The 19,242-nt window shown below is 41.4% G+C and overlaps 1 protein-coding gene across 5 annotated transcripts in view; it reads right to left on the bottom strand.

The window, feature by feature from the left end:
- Positions 1–15,964: 15,964 nt before the first annotated feature.
- The window catches only part of LOC114628097 (multidrug resistance protein 1B), a 62,030-nt gene continuing 58,752 nt past the window's right edge, over positions 15,965–19,242 (bottom strand). For 4 of the 5 annotated variants that reach the window (XM_028776049.1, XM_028776052.1, XM_028776053.1 and 1 more), the window contains 2 exons: positions 18,030–18,176; positions 16,052–16,507 (listed from right to left, as the gene is read on the bottom strand). In XM_028776049.1, the coding sequence (XP_028631882.1) occupies positions 16,307–16,507; positions 18,030–18,176 (348 nt within the window). In that variant the 3' untranslated portion in view covers positions 16,052–16,306. Of the gene's footprint in view, positions 16,508–18,029; positions 18,177–19,242 lie in introns of all 5 variants that reach the window. The other variant, XM_028776051.1, reaches the window with a different exon arrangement.

Genomic DNA, 19,242 nt, shown 5'->3' with positions numbered 1-19,242 from the left:
TCTGCCTAGTTTGACATGCTCATTGATGTCATCCTTCTTCAACTCACCTTTGGGCAGTCCTGCTGGTAAGACTTTACGGATATTTTCTGATGTTACTAGGAGACACAATCTTACAGCAAATTCCCTGATCCTCTGATTCTTACAGTCTTTCTGCCCCCACTTCAGCACTGTTCTCTGAGCCGTAGGTGCAGGAGTGTTTTATAGATGTATCTACTGGGACTGAGCTGCACAACTCTGCATTCTGATTGCTTGTGGTTTTTTGTAGTCATCTCTGCTGGAGCACAGGGACTGGAACCTGTAGAAGGTTGGAGGATGGCTGTTACCAAGGCATGGGTGGCCAGAGTAGACTAGAGCACTGGCTGTGGCACCTGATCCAGGTATGACAGACTGTGGATAAGTGAAGAATGGATGGTAGAGTACTCACCAGGCTAGCTTGTGGAGGAGGAGGTGGGAAGTCTGGGTACGGGGTGGGGTGGCTGAAGTGGCCTTTTGTTAATTTCCTAAGTTGCAGGAGGCATTCCAAAGCCCACATGTTGGTGCTTCAGTCCTCCATTCTTATCTCTTTGTCACCGCAGTCTCCCAATTTTAAATATCATTCATATCCAACAGTTTCTCGGTTTTATTTTTGTGTTAGATCTCCTTCCCAAATCCTACTTTTTATTTTCAAGGCACCCTGGACGATTGTACTAAATGCTTAGTGCCATCTCAAATCTAATTTGCTCGCTTAATTCCTGATCTGTCCTTCAAGCTGGCCCCTTCAACAGACCCCTCCTCCCCAGCTGGTAGTTCTGGTTTTCTAGTTGTTAATGCAGAGTCAGTCACATTGTATCCTTCTATTTCTTCAATACTCCACAATCAGTCAGTCTGGAATTACATTGATTTTCCTTTAATATATACTCCAAATCTGAACTCATCTCCATGTGTCCAGTTCTTCTACTGTTACACAGGTCACTATTGTCTCTGGCCTGAGTTACTATGTTCTTAATTGTTCCTCTGCTTTGGTCTCTGCCACATCTCTATCTCTTTTCTCTTTCCAAAGAAGGGTCCGATCCGCAGTGATCCGAGAGGTGAATCCGTGTCTGTTGCTCTGCTCTCCACAACTCTGACTCAGCCCAGTTCTGTAGTCATAGCCTTCAGGGCTCTGCCCTCTCCCGAGCCTCTCTCGTCTCACTCTCTTTTCCTTTCTTTGCCAAACTCTGCCCTATGCTTACTTGCATTTTGGATTTTCCTCAAATTCGAGAGGCAGTAGACACACCATTTCCCTTTGCCTCAAACTCGTTCCTCAGTCATCATGTGGGTCCACTTTCACCTCTTCCAAATCGCGTCTCAGTTATCATCTTTGCAATGACAACAGCCCTGTTTCCCTGTGGAAGCTGGGTTCCACAGTCCTTAGGCCTCAGTTCTATCTTCTCTACTTGGTTTATTTCTCTACAGCATCACTTGCTTTCTAAAATACAACTATGAATTTATCAGGCTTCTTGTTATCATTATCTCAATAGTATGTAAGATTCATGTGAGCAAAGATAATTTTCTATTTCATTCATGGAGACATCCAACAACCCCACATTCGCTCCTTCCTTCCTTAGGATTAGAGTGTGAAGATAGAGAGAGCAAGGTGTCACTCCAGTACAAAAGCCATCTGGGTTTACATGACATCTTATAATACAATCACACACATGGATATAATCTCTTCTGAATCTCAAAATAAAAAGCATGTTTAAACAAAAAAAGAGCTAGTATTTTCAGCTTGGAATGGGAAAACAGGGACTCCTATAGAGTAAGTGAATTTTATACGGTTGGTAAATGATGGAATTGGGGCTCCACCTCCAGCCACATGACTCCAAATTGTCCTTCTGTATCGCCAGAGAAGGCTACTACCAGAAAGAAAGCACAAATGGTCCCTAGCATAAAGCGGACTCCTGTGTGTGTGTGTGTGTGTGTTATGTGTAGGGTGTGTGTGTATGTGTATGTGTAGGGTGTGTGTGTATATGTCTGTGTGTGTGTATGTGTAGGGTATGTGTGGTATGTGTAGGGTGTGTGTATGTGTGTGTATGTGTAGGGTGTGTGTGTATGACTGTGTGTGTGTATGTGCAGGGTGTGTGTGTGTGTGGTATGTGTAGGATATGTGTGTATGTGTAGAGTGTGTGTGTGGTATGAATAGGGTGTGTGTGTGGTATGTGTAGGGTATCTGTGTGTGTGGTATGTGTAGGGTGTGTGTGTATGTGTGTGTGTGTGTGTGTAGGGTATGTGTATGTGTGTATATTGAGTCAATATTACAAATAAGAATTTCCTATAAGTAAAGGTCAACAGAAAGCAAACTACATTTACCAAAATAGTCTAAATTTGCCAAAGTCTTGTCAAATACAACAGTAATAGTTTTTTTCTGAAGAAGATACCTTAGATTTGATTCTAGGAGAGGTTGGCTTTTGATGATAATCTCTGAGGTGTTTTCTCCCAGTATTTTGCTTTCAAGGCTGCTAAAGACTGGGTCTGACATGCTCCATCAGTGCCCACGTAAAGGCCTGGTCCCCAGAGGTGCATTTTGGAGAAATGCTAGAATCTTTAAGAGGTGGAACCTAGTGGAAGATGCGCCAGTCATTACAGGACATTTTGAAGGCAAGGGCCACAGTGCCTGCCTCTTTTTCTTTGCTCTCTAACTTGTTACATAAGCAGTTTTACGTTGCCACACACTCCTGCCAGCATGTGATGTTCCACCACAGACCGGCGGAACCTTGAGAACCACCAAAGGGCTGTGGGATACTCATTTCTCAAAGTGCTTCCCTTACTAGCCTGCTCCCTTCTAGGTCCCTTGGCTTGAGGGTAGGGGCTTTCGTCTCTGCATGTTGTCATTTCTGGATTATTCTTCCTTCAGCTAGAACAAATGAGGCAACAAAGCAACAAATCAGGAACCCAATACCATGAGCTGTTCTTTAGGCTTTGGTCAGTTTGCTGTACTATCTCCAGGTTTCAGAGTCTTCTTAATTATTTTTTTAAATGTATCATTCAGTATTTTCAGTTGTACTTAGCAGGACAGATAGAAAACAATAGGCCTGCTTTATTTCCCCAGAAGTTATTACTGAATTTTTAAGGTAGAGGATAGGGTGATTAATTTTGCTCATGGTATGGAAGGATTCAGTCTGTGTCTTGACACCAGAACCTTATGGTGCAGAGTAACTTCTTCACTTCACGGAGGATGGAAAGCAGGGGGAAAAGGAAGGGGCTGGGGCCAGGTATAATCTTTAAAGAAGTGGACCAGTGGCCTGCCTTTTCAGGTCAGCCCCATCTAAGGTTCCTATATCTCCCAAGAGCACCATCAGCTGAAGAACAAATGTTAAACACATGAACCTGTGGGCACATTTAATTATTCAAACGTAATAGTGCGTCCTTACTCCCCCGCTCCAAATACTCACAGCTGTCTAATGATACAAAATGCATTTGAGCATTTCTAAGAAAACCTATCGTCTTAGCAGTTCCAACATTGCTCAAAGTCCAAATTCAAAGACTGCCGAGACTCAAGAGAAAGTCTTAGCCATAAGCCCAGGTAAAATTATAGGAAATTTATATATTTATGGTATATGGTTGCATAAGAATAAACATTCCCAGTCCCCAAACAGCAGAAAAGCAAAAATGGATGGGACCAAAACAAGACAGAAACCCATAAGGTTAAATATTAAATTCTATTACTGAATATACAGCAACCTTGAGTTTTGAGCTCCAACAGGCTGGGACAACTCTGTCCCAAGGATTCTCTTCTGGACTCTGCTCACCATCAGTGGCTTTCTTTTGTAAACAACTTCTGTTCATAGCCCCTCCAGAATCCTGGAGTCACCACTGTAGACTGAGCTTCAAACACACAGGCTCCTCAGAGGCTGCCTGAGGGTATCGGACCCAATCACACATTGCATGGACTCTTGGTGTTTCCTTTGAAGTCAAAGAGGAAGGCTTCCCAACCCCATAACTCTTCATGCATACATGACCAGACTCATGTTTACAATGCCAGGGCTCCATTAGATCCTGTCTGCCTCGAATGGCTAAGAAGCTGAGCACAGGAAAGACTTTCCTAAAAGAACCAGTATGTTCAGGCTCTGTAGAGCTCTTTTTTCAAAGCAAAGTCTTCTGATTGATGAAAACTTTTCTTCCCCCATGATTGTATTGTGGTTGAGAGCTAACTGATTCATGAGATGCCCTTAACACTTCTTCCCCATTTTCCCAGTGCAAAATACTTGATTTCTTTTTAATGTTGCCTATTTCTTTAATAGTCAATTATATTTATCCTCAGCTCTAAATATACTCATTTTCTGACCAAACTGCATATTTTTCAAGTCATTCTGTCCTGCTTTTTACCCATGATTCTTACAATAAAACTGGCTAAAAGCATCCAGAAAAACCCATACTATATCCTAAATGTTCTACTGGCTTAAAATGTCTTCCTCCATGTTAATTAGTCCATTACTTTAAAATTCAGATTTACCCAGACAAAATATAGACTTACCAAAGAGGAGAGTGACTTATAATTCTATTGCAAATAGACTTGTTATCCCTGCAGAAACCTGGTGGCCCTGGCCTTCAGAGTCCATGCTCCGATTGGCTTCCTGATCTTGGAGCTCCTATCAGAATCCCTTGTTAAGCTCTTGGTCCAGCATTCCTGGGCCTCTCCAGCCCATGTCTCCACATTTCCTACCACAAACCTACCACTAATACACATGCATATAAATAGAATAGAATAGAATAGCATAGCATAGCATAGCATAGCATAGCATAGCATAGCATAGCATAGCATAGCATAGAATAGGAATAGAAGTGCATATATGGAGATTAGGGGACAGCCTTAGGGCTTGGCCCTCACCTACCAAGATGTTTGAGATAAGGTTTCTTGGTTGTTTTCCCATTGGGCCTGCTAGGTTGGCTGGTTCTTGGGCTTGCAGGAGTTGCTCGGTTTCTACTTTCACCTCCTCATAAGAGTGCAGGAATTACAGATGCCCCTGCTGTGCATCAAGGATTCATCTGTTTCTATTCTCATTTTCTCATAGGAGTGCAGTGATTATAGATGTTCCTGCTATGTATTCAGCTTTCACGTGGCTTCTGTGCATTCAAATTCAGGCCCTCATACTTCCTCAGTGCTTACTCACTGAGCCATCTCCCATGCCTAAGAATTATGGGGTTTTGTTGTTATTGTAACCATTGAATTATTTCACTCAGAGTCTTGGGAAGGAAGAAATGTCATACTCAAGTTTGGTTATTCCAGCAGAGTTCGGTGATAGAAGTATTCATAATAAAAAAGACAAAACACAGGCAAGAGTAGGAACTCCATAATAGGTAGTGAACTATCTTAAGGCCATACAAAGTTCTGAAGAGGGTATTGTCTCTCCAGACAAGCATTGGGGTGGGAGGCAGTTTCTAGAAGCTGTCTTTAAGTCAGAACTATCTTGAGAAGGGCCATGATGCACACCTGTCTCTTGATTTCTCATTCAGCTGAACCCAGTGAAGTCAACTGCTTAGGGTAGAGAGTAGAAGGTTGAGAAAGGTGGAGATAGACAGGGAGGGTAAACAGAAAGTGTGTAGCACACGTCTCACATAGAGGAATCAGGAAACTGGAAAATCCCTGGCCATTTCCTGACTATCACTGTCCACCCATAGTTTATATGTTGCTTTCTGTGCCCAAGGAAGGGTTGAGTGTACCAGGGTGGCAAGAGGACAGTACAATAGAGATGCAGATAGAGGCTCGGACCTCAATGTGTGGAAACAGCTACAGACTGGGAACCAGACAAGAAACTAAAACACAGACTGAAACCTAAGGTGGTGTACAAAGTGTAAAGAGATCTCAATGTGTCACTTTTTAAAATGTAATTTTAATTTTTTACTTATTCACTTTACATCCTGCTCACTGTCTCCTCCTGGACACCCCCTCCCACAATTCTTCCCCCATCCTCCCTCTGAGTGGGTGGGGGCTCCCCTGGGTATCAAGTGTCTGCCAGGCTAGATGCTTCCTCTCCCACTGAGGCCAGACAAGGCAGCCCAGCTAGTAGAACATAACCCACTTTTGGGATAGCCCCCATTCTAGTTGTTGGAGACCCATATCAAAACCAAGATGCTCATCTGTAGCAGATGAGCGAAGAAGCCTAGGTCCAGCTGGTGGATGCTCTTTGGTTGATGGTTCAGACTCTGAGAGTCCAAAGGGTCTAGGTTAGTTGACTCTGTTGGTCTTCCTATGGAGTTCCTATTCCCTTCGAGGTGCAATGTGTGCAATTTTTAAACTCAATTTATGATCTTAGCCTGGTATATAGTATAAATGCAACATTCAAGAACTTAAATTGTACTGAAATTTAATTATCTGTATTAATTAATAAATTTAATTTCATTTTTATCCGTATTTATTTTAAAAAATAATCATTCAACTAGCATGCCTGGAATCTCAGCTACTGAGGAAGATGAACTGCAAGTCGGAAGTCAGCCTAGGCAGTTTAGTTATAGTCTCCACATGACATTTTTTCAAATAAATTTTTATTTGATTTTTATGCTTATGGTATTCTTGTATACAGAAAACTATATGATTGAAGGACATGCCTTTGATTTAAATTGAAGAGTACAGAAAGAATATAATTTTGATGGCAAATTATATATCATCAATCAAATAATATTAAACTTTTATTTCTAAATTAACCTCCACAATGTATATCAACATTAATAAAACTATGAGATTAGGAAAAACCAACAATTCTCAAAACAGCCTAATGTGTTCCTAGGAAGGCATAAATAAGAACAAACACTGCAGATGCACACACTTTTCAAGCTTCAGAACAGAGGCTGTTTTCAGGATGAAGGGGAAATGGCATTACATGGGGCTTTTATATAACTTCCATTTTTTTTTTTAAAGAAAAACACAGTAAACATGAATGTAGACACAGCCCATATTCAGTTTGTTTAGTCACAAGAGTGGATAGTTAAATGGTAAGTATAGCAATTATTCTGAATTGAAATATCTCAAAATTAGTTTGTCATGTACAAATAAATAGTGTAAGTCTATGGACCAAGTTCTTTCTTTTCTTTTTATTTTAATTTTTTTTTTATTCTTTAATCCTTTTTTACAGTCTTCATCCCCCTCCCGGTCCGTCCCCTGACTGCTCCCCATCCTGTACCTCTCTGCCACCCTCACCCTCCACCATCTTCAAGAGGATGTCCCCACTCCCCAGCCCCACCCCACCAGACCTCTCCACTCCCTGGGTTAGGTGCATCTTCTCTCACTGAGGCCAGACCAGGCAGCCTTCTGCTGTACATGTGTTGGGGTGGGGGTGGGGCTCATATCAGCTGCGGTATGCTGTGGGATGGAAACGTAGCTCTACGGTGGATCCCTTGCCTCCTGTGATGGAGACCCTGGTTTCAATTCCCAGTGTTCCCCCTCCCTCATAAAGGTTTTAATGGTCTCTTTCAGAATTAAGTATATGCATAACACTAATTCATAAATAGAAACTAATGAAGAACACCAGTGCATTGTATTTAGCTCCTCACACATTTAAATCCTCCTTTCAGTATTCTTACAGAGGAAATCTTTGAAGTTTGCTTTTCTGGGCCTGTGATATCATTCAGGCTGAGGATCTGAGTTCAGTCCCCAGAAGTCACAAGGTGGAAGGAGAGAACTTACTCTTACAAATTATCCTCTGACCTCTACATGTGTACTTTAGCATGTGTCACACACACACACACACACACACACACACACAATTATTTTTAGATTCAAAATTAAAGTTTGCTTTTCTACTTTTCCTGACCATCTCCATTTGGTTTGTCTCTCCAGGTTGTGACTCTGTTCAGAAATCTAGGCTCCCTGACACCAAATGTTTTAACCTAATGTGGTTGAATACTGCAGCTATGGGGATTTTCAGACACCCAGGAAGTGTCATCCACAGCGTGGTTGAAACTGGTACTTTCTCAAAACAACATGGAAAAATCCATGGATAAGTTCTGCCTGAGTCATCTGTTTAAACTATAAAGAGCGGGGGTAGTGGGGTCATTGCCCATGCTGACCAAGATTTCTGTCCCAGTCATGCTTGCATTGACCCTGTGCCTAACAAAAATCTGATCCAATCCCCAGAGATCAAGCTGAGGGTGTGTGTATGTACCTCGTGTGTGTGTGTGTGTGTGTGTGTGTGTGCGTGTGTGTACACAGTACTGAACTCATAAGGACATTTTGGAGCTAGTATACATTGCAGTCTGATCATGTTCCCCTGAGCCCCCATTTGTCCGCCTCCCCCACTCCTCTCAGGCCCTTCCTTCCCCTAAACAGGATGTTTTGCATATGACACAGTTGAGGAGTGACATGAGCTCTTCCAGGAATGCAAACATTTTCATACTCAAATTCCAAACGAGGATGCCGCCACCACTGTAAAGTGGCCTAAATACAGCAATAGAATAGTCCTAGGACAGACAATTGTCATACTTTTTCAAGCTCTCAATTAAAGAGGAGAAGGAGCTGTGCTCCCTCCAATTCCCTTGTCTCCCCTCCTCCCTAAATAAAATGGTCTGACCCCCACCCAGAATGCCCTGCCCACACCCCTCCTCTGACTGTCTGACAAATATGAGCTTAGTTCTCCATGAAGCCCTTTGGTTTCATTATCTATTCACTATGCTACGTTTCTTTAAGAGTAGTTTTAGATTTATAAAGCAAAATAGGATGAAAAGCAGAACTTTCCTATAAACTCTCTGGAAACTTGTCTTCTGATCTCCACACTGGTGCTGTGACATGATTAACCCCCATGAGAAAACAACAACAACAACTACAAACTTTAAAATTTTCCCCAACAGAGGGGAATATTTGCTACAATTGATGAACAGATACGGATCCACCACAGTCATCTTAAGTGTATACTTTACCGTACTTTTTCAGAAGGGCTCATTCTTGGTAACGTACACTCTGTGAATCTGAGCACGTCTACAGTGATATCTAGCTACTACTACAGTTTCTTATAGAATAGTTTCATTGCCTTAAAAGAAACCTTTGATGCCTTTTCTATTCAGCTTCCCTTCCTTTTCATACCTAGCCCCTGTGGTCTTATAATGTGCATGGCTTTGCCTTACCCAAGATGTCATATATGAGAAACCTACTGTGTGCGCTGTCTCAGACGGGCTTCTTTCTCTTGGTTTGTGTTTTGGTCTCCCCTTTATTTTTCCACGACTCATTTCTTTTTTGTGCTCTGTAGCATCTCACTGATTAGAGGTACATGACTAACGTATCCAGTCACCTTCTGAACAGTAGCTTGGTTGCTTGGGAAGATTTGCCACCCTCTGAGCACGCCCAGATGTGATTTCTCTTCTCCGCAGTCCCCTTCTCCCCACAGGCTTACATCATGACGCCAACACATTACTAAGTACTGAGGCGAGAGCTCTTTCTCTTGTTATTGTGCTCCCAACTTGCATTCTAGAAGGCATTTAAAAAAATTGCTAAGTTAATCAGTACCAAATAAAACCTTACTTTCATCCAAGACAACAGTATTTTTGAAGATCAAGAAAACTGTGGACTAAAGGCAGTCACGTTTATCTTTGCTGTATTCTACATAATGGATCATTGTCCTAAGTGCTTTTATTATATTTAGTACCTAAGCAATTCAGTAAAGCAACTGGTGAAACAAACGATTATTATTATTATTATTATTAATTACTATTATTAGCCAGTGGGGAAATAGGGTCTTTGAGAAATAAGTAACTTGTCCAAGGAACCACGAGCCAAAAAACTGCTGGCCTAAATAGAAACTCAGGCTTCTCACACCGTTAGAGCCTAGGTCTCATCTGCCACCAAGCAGCAATCAATGAGAGGGAAATATTTAAATCTGGCTGCTCACAGAGAAAGGGAAAAACTCTCAGGTTTCAACTCAAAGGTCACTTACGCTCCACACTGGCTCTTTTGAAAGAGTCCAGGCGAAAACATTTCATCATTTATCTTTGTCCCTGAGCAGAGGTTTCTCTTTGCTATTCTAATTTCTCCAAGGACAGAGAGGTCTTTCACCTTAGTGTTTGACATTCCAAGTGGGACATAGTAATGCCATTGTGGAAGTGTCCCAAGACAACAGTTTGTCCAATTGCCTTTTCCCCTTCCAGAACAGCACGTCATTTTGTTTCATGCAACAAATATTTGTACTGAGGACTTTCGGTGTGTACAGCGTTGGTCGAACTTTCAGGCACAATGCACAACAGCCACCTCCAGGATCCTATAGTCATGGGATTTCTTTTGATGGTCAGGAACGTTGGGTTTAATGGCAGGCAGAGCCTTACTGATTCTGGTTATTCGGTGGCTTGAACTGCTTGGTGTTTCTGATCACTTGTAGGTCTATGGTCTGACTGGGTTCAGTTCTTGTCTCAGAAACCTGTGGGCAGACACCAACTGAGGCTGCAGCTTCCTGAGTACGTGACAGGCCTGTCCTCATGGCTGGCATGTGATGTTGGCTCAGTACCAAGGACTCTGTAGGATCAAGTCACATAGCCACTTCACAGGACTTTGGTTTCTTCTCATAGGAAGGGGGTTTGGTTTAGAGAGCAGGGGTCATCATCACAGCTTGGGATCTTGTCTTCAGTTGAAAATAACTCTAATTGCCATGTTGTCTGGTGGGGCTTGCAGGGTGAAGATGGTCCCTGTTCATGTGCCAGGGCATCTCATGCCATGTTCTGCCTTGCTCAGCACTCTAGCATGGGTCTCCGTCTTGATCGTCAAATGCTCCTTCAGGTGTGATTTCCTCTGTTTGGAGCTCTCACCTCCTCCTTCTGACCTCCTCCTTCTGACCTCTTCCTTCTGACCTCCTCCTTCTGACCTCCTCCTTCTGACCTCCTCCTTCTGACCTCCTCCTTCTGACCTCCTGCTTCTGACTTCCCCCTTCCTTGCTCTTCCCATTCCCACCTCTTCTAGCTCGTTTTTTTGAGGAGCTGTCCCTGTCTCTCTGTGTCTTTGTGTCTCTGTGTCTTTCTGTCTCTGTTTGCCTGTCTGTCTGTCTGTCTGTCTGTCTGCCTGCCTGTGTGTGTGTCTGTGTCTGTCTGTCTGTCTGTCTGTCTGTCTGTCTCTCTCTCTCTCTCTCTCTCTCTCTCTCTCTCTCTCTGTGTGTGTGTGTGTGTGTGTGTTTGTGTAGGCAGAATTATGAGGCTTTAGGTAAGAATACTGTTGTTCTGTCTTGCATTAATTTCCAGAAAACCTGACACAAGGCCAGATACAATCAGGACCAGAGTTTGGTACTTACTAGACCTTTGCTGTATGCCCAGGGTATTGCCAACCTCAGCAGTACAGTGCTGTAAAGTGATCCCTTTCAGAGGTCTGCAAACCTGGAGCACCAGGGTTCTGAGCTGAGTAAGCAAAACTGGATTTCTGTAAAAGAACTTGTTATGGGATCTGAAGACAAATGGCTGCTTTGTATATCAGAACAGGTTGAAGCACGAATTGGCTGAAATTCAGAGGTTGATGCTGGTGAGTCAAATAGAGGGCCATCATTGTTCAGAGTTGTGCATCGCTGGGTAACTTCTGAGATGGAATAAGAGAAATCAAATCCAGGCTAGAAAATGAATATACTCACCAGAGGTACCCAGGGGAACCATCTGTATTTAGTGAGGGTCCTGAGGACCTGTATCAGTCAGGTTCTTTAGACAAACAGCATTTATAGAATGACTCCAAATATGTATACAGAAAGTGGATATATTAGAGCGACTTCCAGGCCATGGTCCAGCTAATCGAACAATGGCCGTCTCCCAATAGAAAGTCCAAGAATCCAGTAGTTGTTCAGTCAACAAGGCTGGTGTTCACTATACTCTGGAATCCTGAAGAAGCAATTCCTAAGATCAATGAAGCAAGAGCAAGGGCAAACAGGCAGAGAGCAGAAGCTTTTTCTTTCCTTGTTCTCTATGCAGGCTGACATGAGAAGGTGTGGCCCAGATTTAGGACAGGTCTTCCCACCTTGAATGATCCAGATTTACGGTTTAAGTCTTCCTACCTCATGATCCAATTAACTAAAAATTTCCCACAAGTGTGTCTAGTGACTTGACTTTTAGTTAATTCTAAAATGTAGTTGACAACCATGAATAGCTGTCACAGGGCCACGCCTCAAATACCTGTGTCTATGTAAACAAGTTCTTTCTCTGATGGAGTACCTCAGCTCTGTGAGTCACAGCAACATTTCAGCAAGTCTTTATCTCGCCTCCATCCTGCCCAATTAGTCTAATATATATATAATATACTATATATGATGATATATGATATATAATACATGATATATATATAAATATTATATTACATATATGATACCATATATGATATATGTCATAATATATAAATATACCATGTAAAATATAAGATATAGTGTAATATATAATATACATATTATATAATATATGATACATATGATATATTATATATCATATAATGTCATATATAAAATATGTAATATATAATACACAATGATATATTATATATAATATACTACATAATAATAAATAATATATAATATTATAGTATAGTATATATATTCTTCACCTCTTTGTTCCATTTGAGGAAGCTGTGTTCTTTTTGTGCCTTTTGCTAATTCTCTGGCCTTTGCTTTGCTAACTGTGTCTTCTTGTTTCCCAGGTCTGGATGTGCATTGTTGGGGTGCACTGTGGCATAGTGTTCATTGCTATCTCCCCTTTTCTCCCCCATTCTGCAATGCTTGGCATTGGGTCAGTGACTCAAACATCCTGTGTGGGTTCTTTCACCAATGAGTGGCATCCACAGCCCCCAAGTGTCCCCCTTACTGCTGCTTCTGTTTATACCATACATTTTGGGTTGTTGTGTGCCTATTTCTATTTGGTTGAATAACTTTAAAAAATATGTTTTTCATTCCGTAGAGTGTTATAAGGTCTCCATGTATTTATACTTTCTACGGTTTCCTTCATTGATTTCCAGTTGTGTTTCATTGTGGTCAGAAAAGATGACTGTTCTTGTTTAATTTTATTTCATTTTATTGACTGTTCTTTATCTCATTTTATTGAGATTTGTTTTGCTGCATAATAGAAGAAATACTCTGGAAAATGTCCCACGTGCTGATGAAAGGTTTATTCTGCAGCCCTTTAATGAATAGTTCCATAAACACCTTTCAGATTCTGTGCTCTAGAGTGTAACTATCTCATCATTTGGCTCCTGGAGTATTACCTAGTGACCCTCCTTGTCCCTTGCGGTTCTGTCTTTACACCTGCTTTATACAAATATACATAGCCCAGGGTGCTTTTGGTGATTATGTGTATAGGTATTTTGATTACACCCTTCCACTTTCAGTCTCTATTTCTTTACACATGAAGTGACTTTCTTGTAGGGAACACTTTTCTTTTTCTCTTTGTTGAACTACTTTGTGTCTTTTACTTCTAGCAATTAAGTCCATTACATTCATGGATAGAAATGACATAAAAATTTGCTCCTGCTTAGTTAATTTTGTGGGCTGTGTAATGTACGAAAAAAGTGCTTATCATTTTGTTGATTTAAAAAAGTTTAATCTCTAATATTTCTTTTTCTCCCCTCTCTTCCTGTCCTACTGAGATAGGATCCGACTATTTAGCCAGGGTGGTCAGGAGCTCATGATCTTCCTGCCTCAGCTAGAGTTTCAGACTTACTCTATCTTCCCTGGTTTAAGTAGCTCCCAGGCATTTTCTTTCAAGGATATTTTGTAAGGCCCCTCTGGAGGTGATGGACTCTCTCTGCATTGGCTTGTCTTATGTTGTTATTTTTATTCCATATCCTCTTGGCCTACAGTTCTGCTAAGAATCTGATGCTAATCTAACACACTGGGCGATGGGCAGGGCTTGGCTTAACCCTTAGACATGGCTTTGGACTTTCCGCTTGCTCCTTTTTTGTATCCTCCATTTATCTTCTGACAGGTTGACTTATAAACTGTGGGCTGCATGGCTTCATGTCATGTCTACTTGGGGACCTATCGTGCTCCTGGATGTGTATCCAAGAGAAGAGAGAGTTTCCGTTACTGTCTATCTTGTTGTCCTCCTTTCCTTCACAGTTAGGTTCTGTAAAAGTCGGGAATGCACTTCTTAGAAAGAGTAGGCTCAGCAGAACAGCAATGGCCTGATCCTCTCAGGCTCATACCTCCCCTCCTCTCCCTGTCCCTTCCTTTTGCTTCTCCCAGGGCAGACACTTCCAGGAGAGGGATGTGCTTTTCTTGGAAGCCCATTTTATTCAGAATTCAGTCTGTTATAAATTGATATATAAGATTTATAGGGTTTAAGCATTCCTAAAGTTGAAAAGAATTCACTGAGGTTAGGAGTGTCAGCAGTCTGAGCATACTCCCCTGATGGGGAATTTCTGAAGCTGGCTGGTCCTGCCATCTACTGTTCTTTGTCTTGTTTTGTCAACTGTCTCCAAGTATCCATTTATCTTGCTCTGGAAGTCCTGAGCTGTTGGTGGCCACCACTTACTGTATTTCATGGCCTGTTTGGGGGCTCATAGGTTCTAGTCTGACTAACCCGGAGAAATCACAATGTAGACTCCTGGAAACTTTCTGAACTGTCTCTCTCTTACCTGACGTGCGGCCTCAGCTGGAGAACAAGGTTCACATTTGTTAGCATGCTTTCTCCTACTCCCTGGGCTTCCACCCTAGGTGTCTCAGGTTCCTGACTCTCCCTTACCGTCACTGGCTGCCCTTACCGGCTCTCTGACCAGCACCACTCACCCCCAAATGCAGCTATGTATTTGCTGCTCTGCTTCTCCGTGGAGGTTATAGCAAGTTCTAGGTGCTCATCTGGCTATCTGGCCTGCTGTCCAGTTGAGCTTTGCAAAAGATTACACACCATTCCAGTTGGTGATTAAATGAAAAGGTAATGCTTTTTATTTTATTTTAAAGAAGTCTGTTATGTTAAGATAAACAGATTGGATTTCTGTTTCGTTAAGGCAAGGTCTTATTGTATCTCGAACTGACTTGAAACTTGCTTTGCAGCCTGGGTGGCTTCAAACTCAAGATCCTCCTGCCTCAGCTTCTGGTGTACTAGATTTACAGGTATGCACAGTAATAGTCAACTATTAAGCTAACATTAAAGCTGTACAATTTTTGATATTATACGTAATGATTCAACAGCATCCTTTTATGTCTTTCCACTGAATATCAAGAATTGACATTGCTTTATCGAAGCAAATGCTTATTTAAAACTCTCGTTATGGTGTTAATATTTAAGTAAACAGGTATCGCAGTAAAGGGTCCCTCTATCAGGAAGTTACTAAGCAAGTCAGCTTTTGTTTTGTTTTGTTTGTTTTTCATGACAGAGTTTCTTGGTGTAGTCCAGGCTTAACTTGCACATTTTTTTATTATTGAAATTGTGCACATTCGTTTTGGTTATGCATTTCTTGTTGGGAATGACTTGATCATATCATTTGCTTTTATGAGAATTTTATGTATTGAAGATACCATTTACCCTAATAAGTATGGCCCCAGGGCTTGTGATCCTCACTCACATTTCCTGTGTCAGGGTTAAGCTTTTTGAGATGTTCTCTTGTCTGTATCAGGATGGATTGAAACTCATGGCATATCCTAAACATCTCTAGTCAGGAAAATCAGCTTTGGAAGAGACCAACTACTAGAAACAATGTTAGTGAGTAGTTAAACTTATAAAGTTATAAAAGTGTTGGAATCATTGAAGAGCCCTTTTGTAGAGCAATAAAGAAAATTAAGGTGCATTTGAACAACATATACTTTACAACCTCATCCCATTTCCCACAGGCCGTGCTGGGTTTGAGAGCAGACAGTAATGGCCATGTGAAGGCCAGTGGACAAGTCGGAGAAGCAGCTGCATAGGTGGCTTTGTGATGCTGCATGTGAAAACACATCCCAAACAGAAATGACTTAAACTACTTAACCGACCCACAAAAAAATAAAGAGGTCCTTAAAATACACGTTTCTGAAAGCTGAAATTATTTACAGCACCCTATTTGGAAGAACAGATAAATTCATATGCACAACAGATGACTCCAATTATATGAAAATTTAATTTTTGTAGGCAATTTAAGAAATGGTACTTTTTATAGTCTTTATAATCATTTAAGAAAGTAGGGTAGAAATTAAAAGCTGAAACAAAATTATACATTTTATTTTAAAAAACGATATGTTCTCTTATGAATAACATAATGCAATTAAAAACACAGCCCTGTTTAATGATAATTATTTTTTTCAATTTTGGTTGATTTATTTATGAAGTCTTGGCTTCTCATCTAGATGAAATTACTTTTAACAGAGCTCATCTTTTAACTTTGGTTAAGTGTCATGTTTAAACATCAATATTAAAAACACTTAGCACCTCAGACGGTCACAGTTCATGAGCGCTTTGCTCCAGCTTGAACCATTGAGAAATAGATGCCTTTCTGGGCCAGCAGCTGCTGGTGGGTGCCATGCTCCGTGACCTTGCCGTTCTGAATGACCACGATCAAGTCTGCGTTCTGGATGGTGGACAGGCGGTGAGCGATCACAATGCAGGTGCGGCCTTCCCTGGCTTTGTCCAGCGCTTCCTGGACAACCTGTTTCACAATTGCACCAAAGAATTAATGATATAAACAATGCTCTTCTTATAGATCCCCCTCCATAACCAGACCTGAGATTTCTCTACTACATCCTTCTTTAATTGTGTTGTTAAAACTATAAGGATTCTATCTTACAGAAGCCAGAATGCCCGATACCAAGAGAACAAAGGACAGGGAGGGAGAAAGCCCTCAGGGAGCTGGAGGGAATGAGAATTGGAACATCCACTGTGGAAATCAGTGTGGAAACTCCTCAAAGCAAAGACAGAGACATAATCATCTATACCTGTACCTGGGTATGTATCTAAAGGTTCTAAGTACAACACCATAGATATCAGCATATTTGAGTCTATGCACTATTTATCACAGCTACTGTATGGAGCCAGGCTAGATACATACGAACAGACCAATGAATAAAGAAAATGTAGAATATATACACAGTGAAGGTTTATTTCGCCATAAGGGAGAATTAAATGTTACCATTTGAAGGAAAAAGGAATTGAAGATAACATGTTAAAAGAAATAAGCCAAACTCAGAAAGACCAATGCTGTGTGTTTTCCCATGTGCAGAATTTTATTCAAAGGTATATATGATATAAACGTAGAAGGGAGATTCTGTGATGCTTGTAAGGCTTCAAAGGGAGAAGAGGACAAGAACAGAGGACAACGAGGTGTAAGAAAGACAAAATATTGTGTTTTCTTTCTAGGTGTACCAATAGCTATAGGTTTTACATATATAAAACATATATTTTTAGTGTGACAATAGAAAGGGAACCGTTTGGTGGGATGATGAATGAAGTAAGCAGGAAGTTAATATGAGCAAAATAAATGATTAAAAATGTATAAAACAGAACAAAGTCCATTGTTCTGTAAAATAAAATATTTAACAAACTGTAAAAAAAAAACCCCTGGTATAAGTGAATTATAACATAAACTTTAGAGACTAAGGGTCTACCACATCAGGAAAAAGAAAAAAAGAGTGACTTTAGATGAATTCTGAGACAGGAGGTATCTAATATTAAAGTAAGGGCAGTAAATACATCTATCCAATCATTTAAAACACTCATGAGTCTTGCCACACAACATCCCTCAAGGTGGTCCTCCAGCCCAGCTCATGGTACATGCAGGAAGCTGGAGCACCAGCCAAAGCCATCACAGCAGGTAGAAAACATCCCTTGTCCATCTGCCTTTCAGATAGCTCAACTCTTAATCTTTCTCAAGCTGGAAGGCAGCAGCAGTGGCTGTCTTAGGGCACTGTCAGACTCCAACTCTCACCTTCAGCTCCTCATAGGCTGCTGCAGAGATGTTGCCTGCAGGAGCAGACTGCTGCCAGCATGCAGCTTGTAGGCAGAGCATCATGGAAAACATAGGGTCCATGACTAATCTGCCTCTTATCACTGAAGGTCTCCTAAGTCCCAGCTGCAGACATGTTTAAACTCCACTGGGAGCCAACAGCAACAATCAGCTATCTGGAGCAGTGTTCTCTACTAAGGTGGAGAAAGAACTCAACTTAACTCCTTACCTTTTCACTTTCTGTATCCAGAGCTGATGTTGCTTCGTCCAGAAGTAAAATGTGAGGCCGTCTGACGAGGGCGCGTGCGATGGCAATGCGCTGCTTCTGCCCACCCGACAGCTGAGTTCCTTTGTCTCCTACCCTGGTGTTGTATTTCTGTGAAAGGAATTTGGTTGTTATGAAAATAGAGCTGATAGCAAACTGTGCATACATACACAGTTTTATCACAGCAAATAGGATAACTAGATAAATTTAGTCTCAGAGGCTAAAAATAGGTTACCGGAAAGCTAAACAAATCAGGGAAAGCCTCTAATTGGGAGGCTTAATGGTTCTTTTTGAAAACAGATATTTGGGCTCCAAAATTATATGCTTTAGCGTAAATAAACTCAGCTTTCTGTCTTCAAGAATAAGGCAAGTCCATTATCTTCCATTTCCTGGTTTTTGTCTTTGTAACAAAGATTGGTAGGAGGCAGGAAATGATTTGAACAGCTGCTCACAATAACAGAAACTTCCTGTCACCAGCAGGTGACACCTTCTGTGTGATTAAACCAGGCAAAGAAATCCTTAGGAAATATGTCTGCCTGTGTGTGTGTGTGTGTGTATGTTTCTATTAAACTATCTCTAACATTTAAACAATTTTAATGTGTCTAGGAATTCCAATACGTTTAAAACAGATCCTTCTCTATCCAAGTCTAGAATCTTTCAAAACCATTTCCCTATCATTTCAACAGCAGAGAACAGTCACTAATACCGTGACCGTTATACACGATGACAAAGACATGGGCTAAAAGATGCCATAACATCAGATAGCAGGAGAGGATGTTAGAATTAGTCACACATACAGCTCTGATTCTTGTAACTTTGACTGTAAAACCGTTGCTCTATATGAGAGTGCTAGTTTTATTTATTTTGTTTGGCAATTTCAGTTTTATGGTGGGCAGAACAGGCCTGCGGCTGTGGAAGAGATGGGTTCTTGTGAGGATGGAAAGATGCTTGGAACACTCTCCTGAGCTACTGCTGCCCCAGAATCCAACACTCTGATGTGTCATGCCTCAGGCGAGTGCAGGGCTACCACACCACACTGATGAGTGATCAGTGATCCTTAGGGCGCAGAGAAGATGGTGCTGTTAACTCTATAGGAAGGAGGAGGACACAGGCTGGGGCAGAGGAAGGCAGAGTCTAGGACTAACCACTCAGAAGCAGATGCTTAGAGAGTGGGGCT

Source organism: Grammomys surdaster, unplaced genomic scaffold (assembly GCF_004785775.1).
Source record: "Grammomys surdaster isolate TR1022 unplaced genomic scaffold, NIH_TR_1.0 264, whole genome shotgun sequence".
NCBI classification, from domain to species: Eukaryota; Metazoa; Chordata; class Mammalia; order Rodentia; family Muridae; genus Grammomys; species Grammomys surdaster.
Note: the sequence above shows the minus strand (reverse complement) of the source record. Positions and strands in the feature narration are given on the sequence as shown.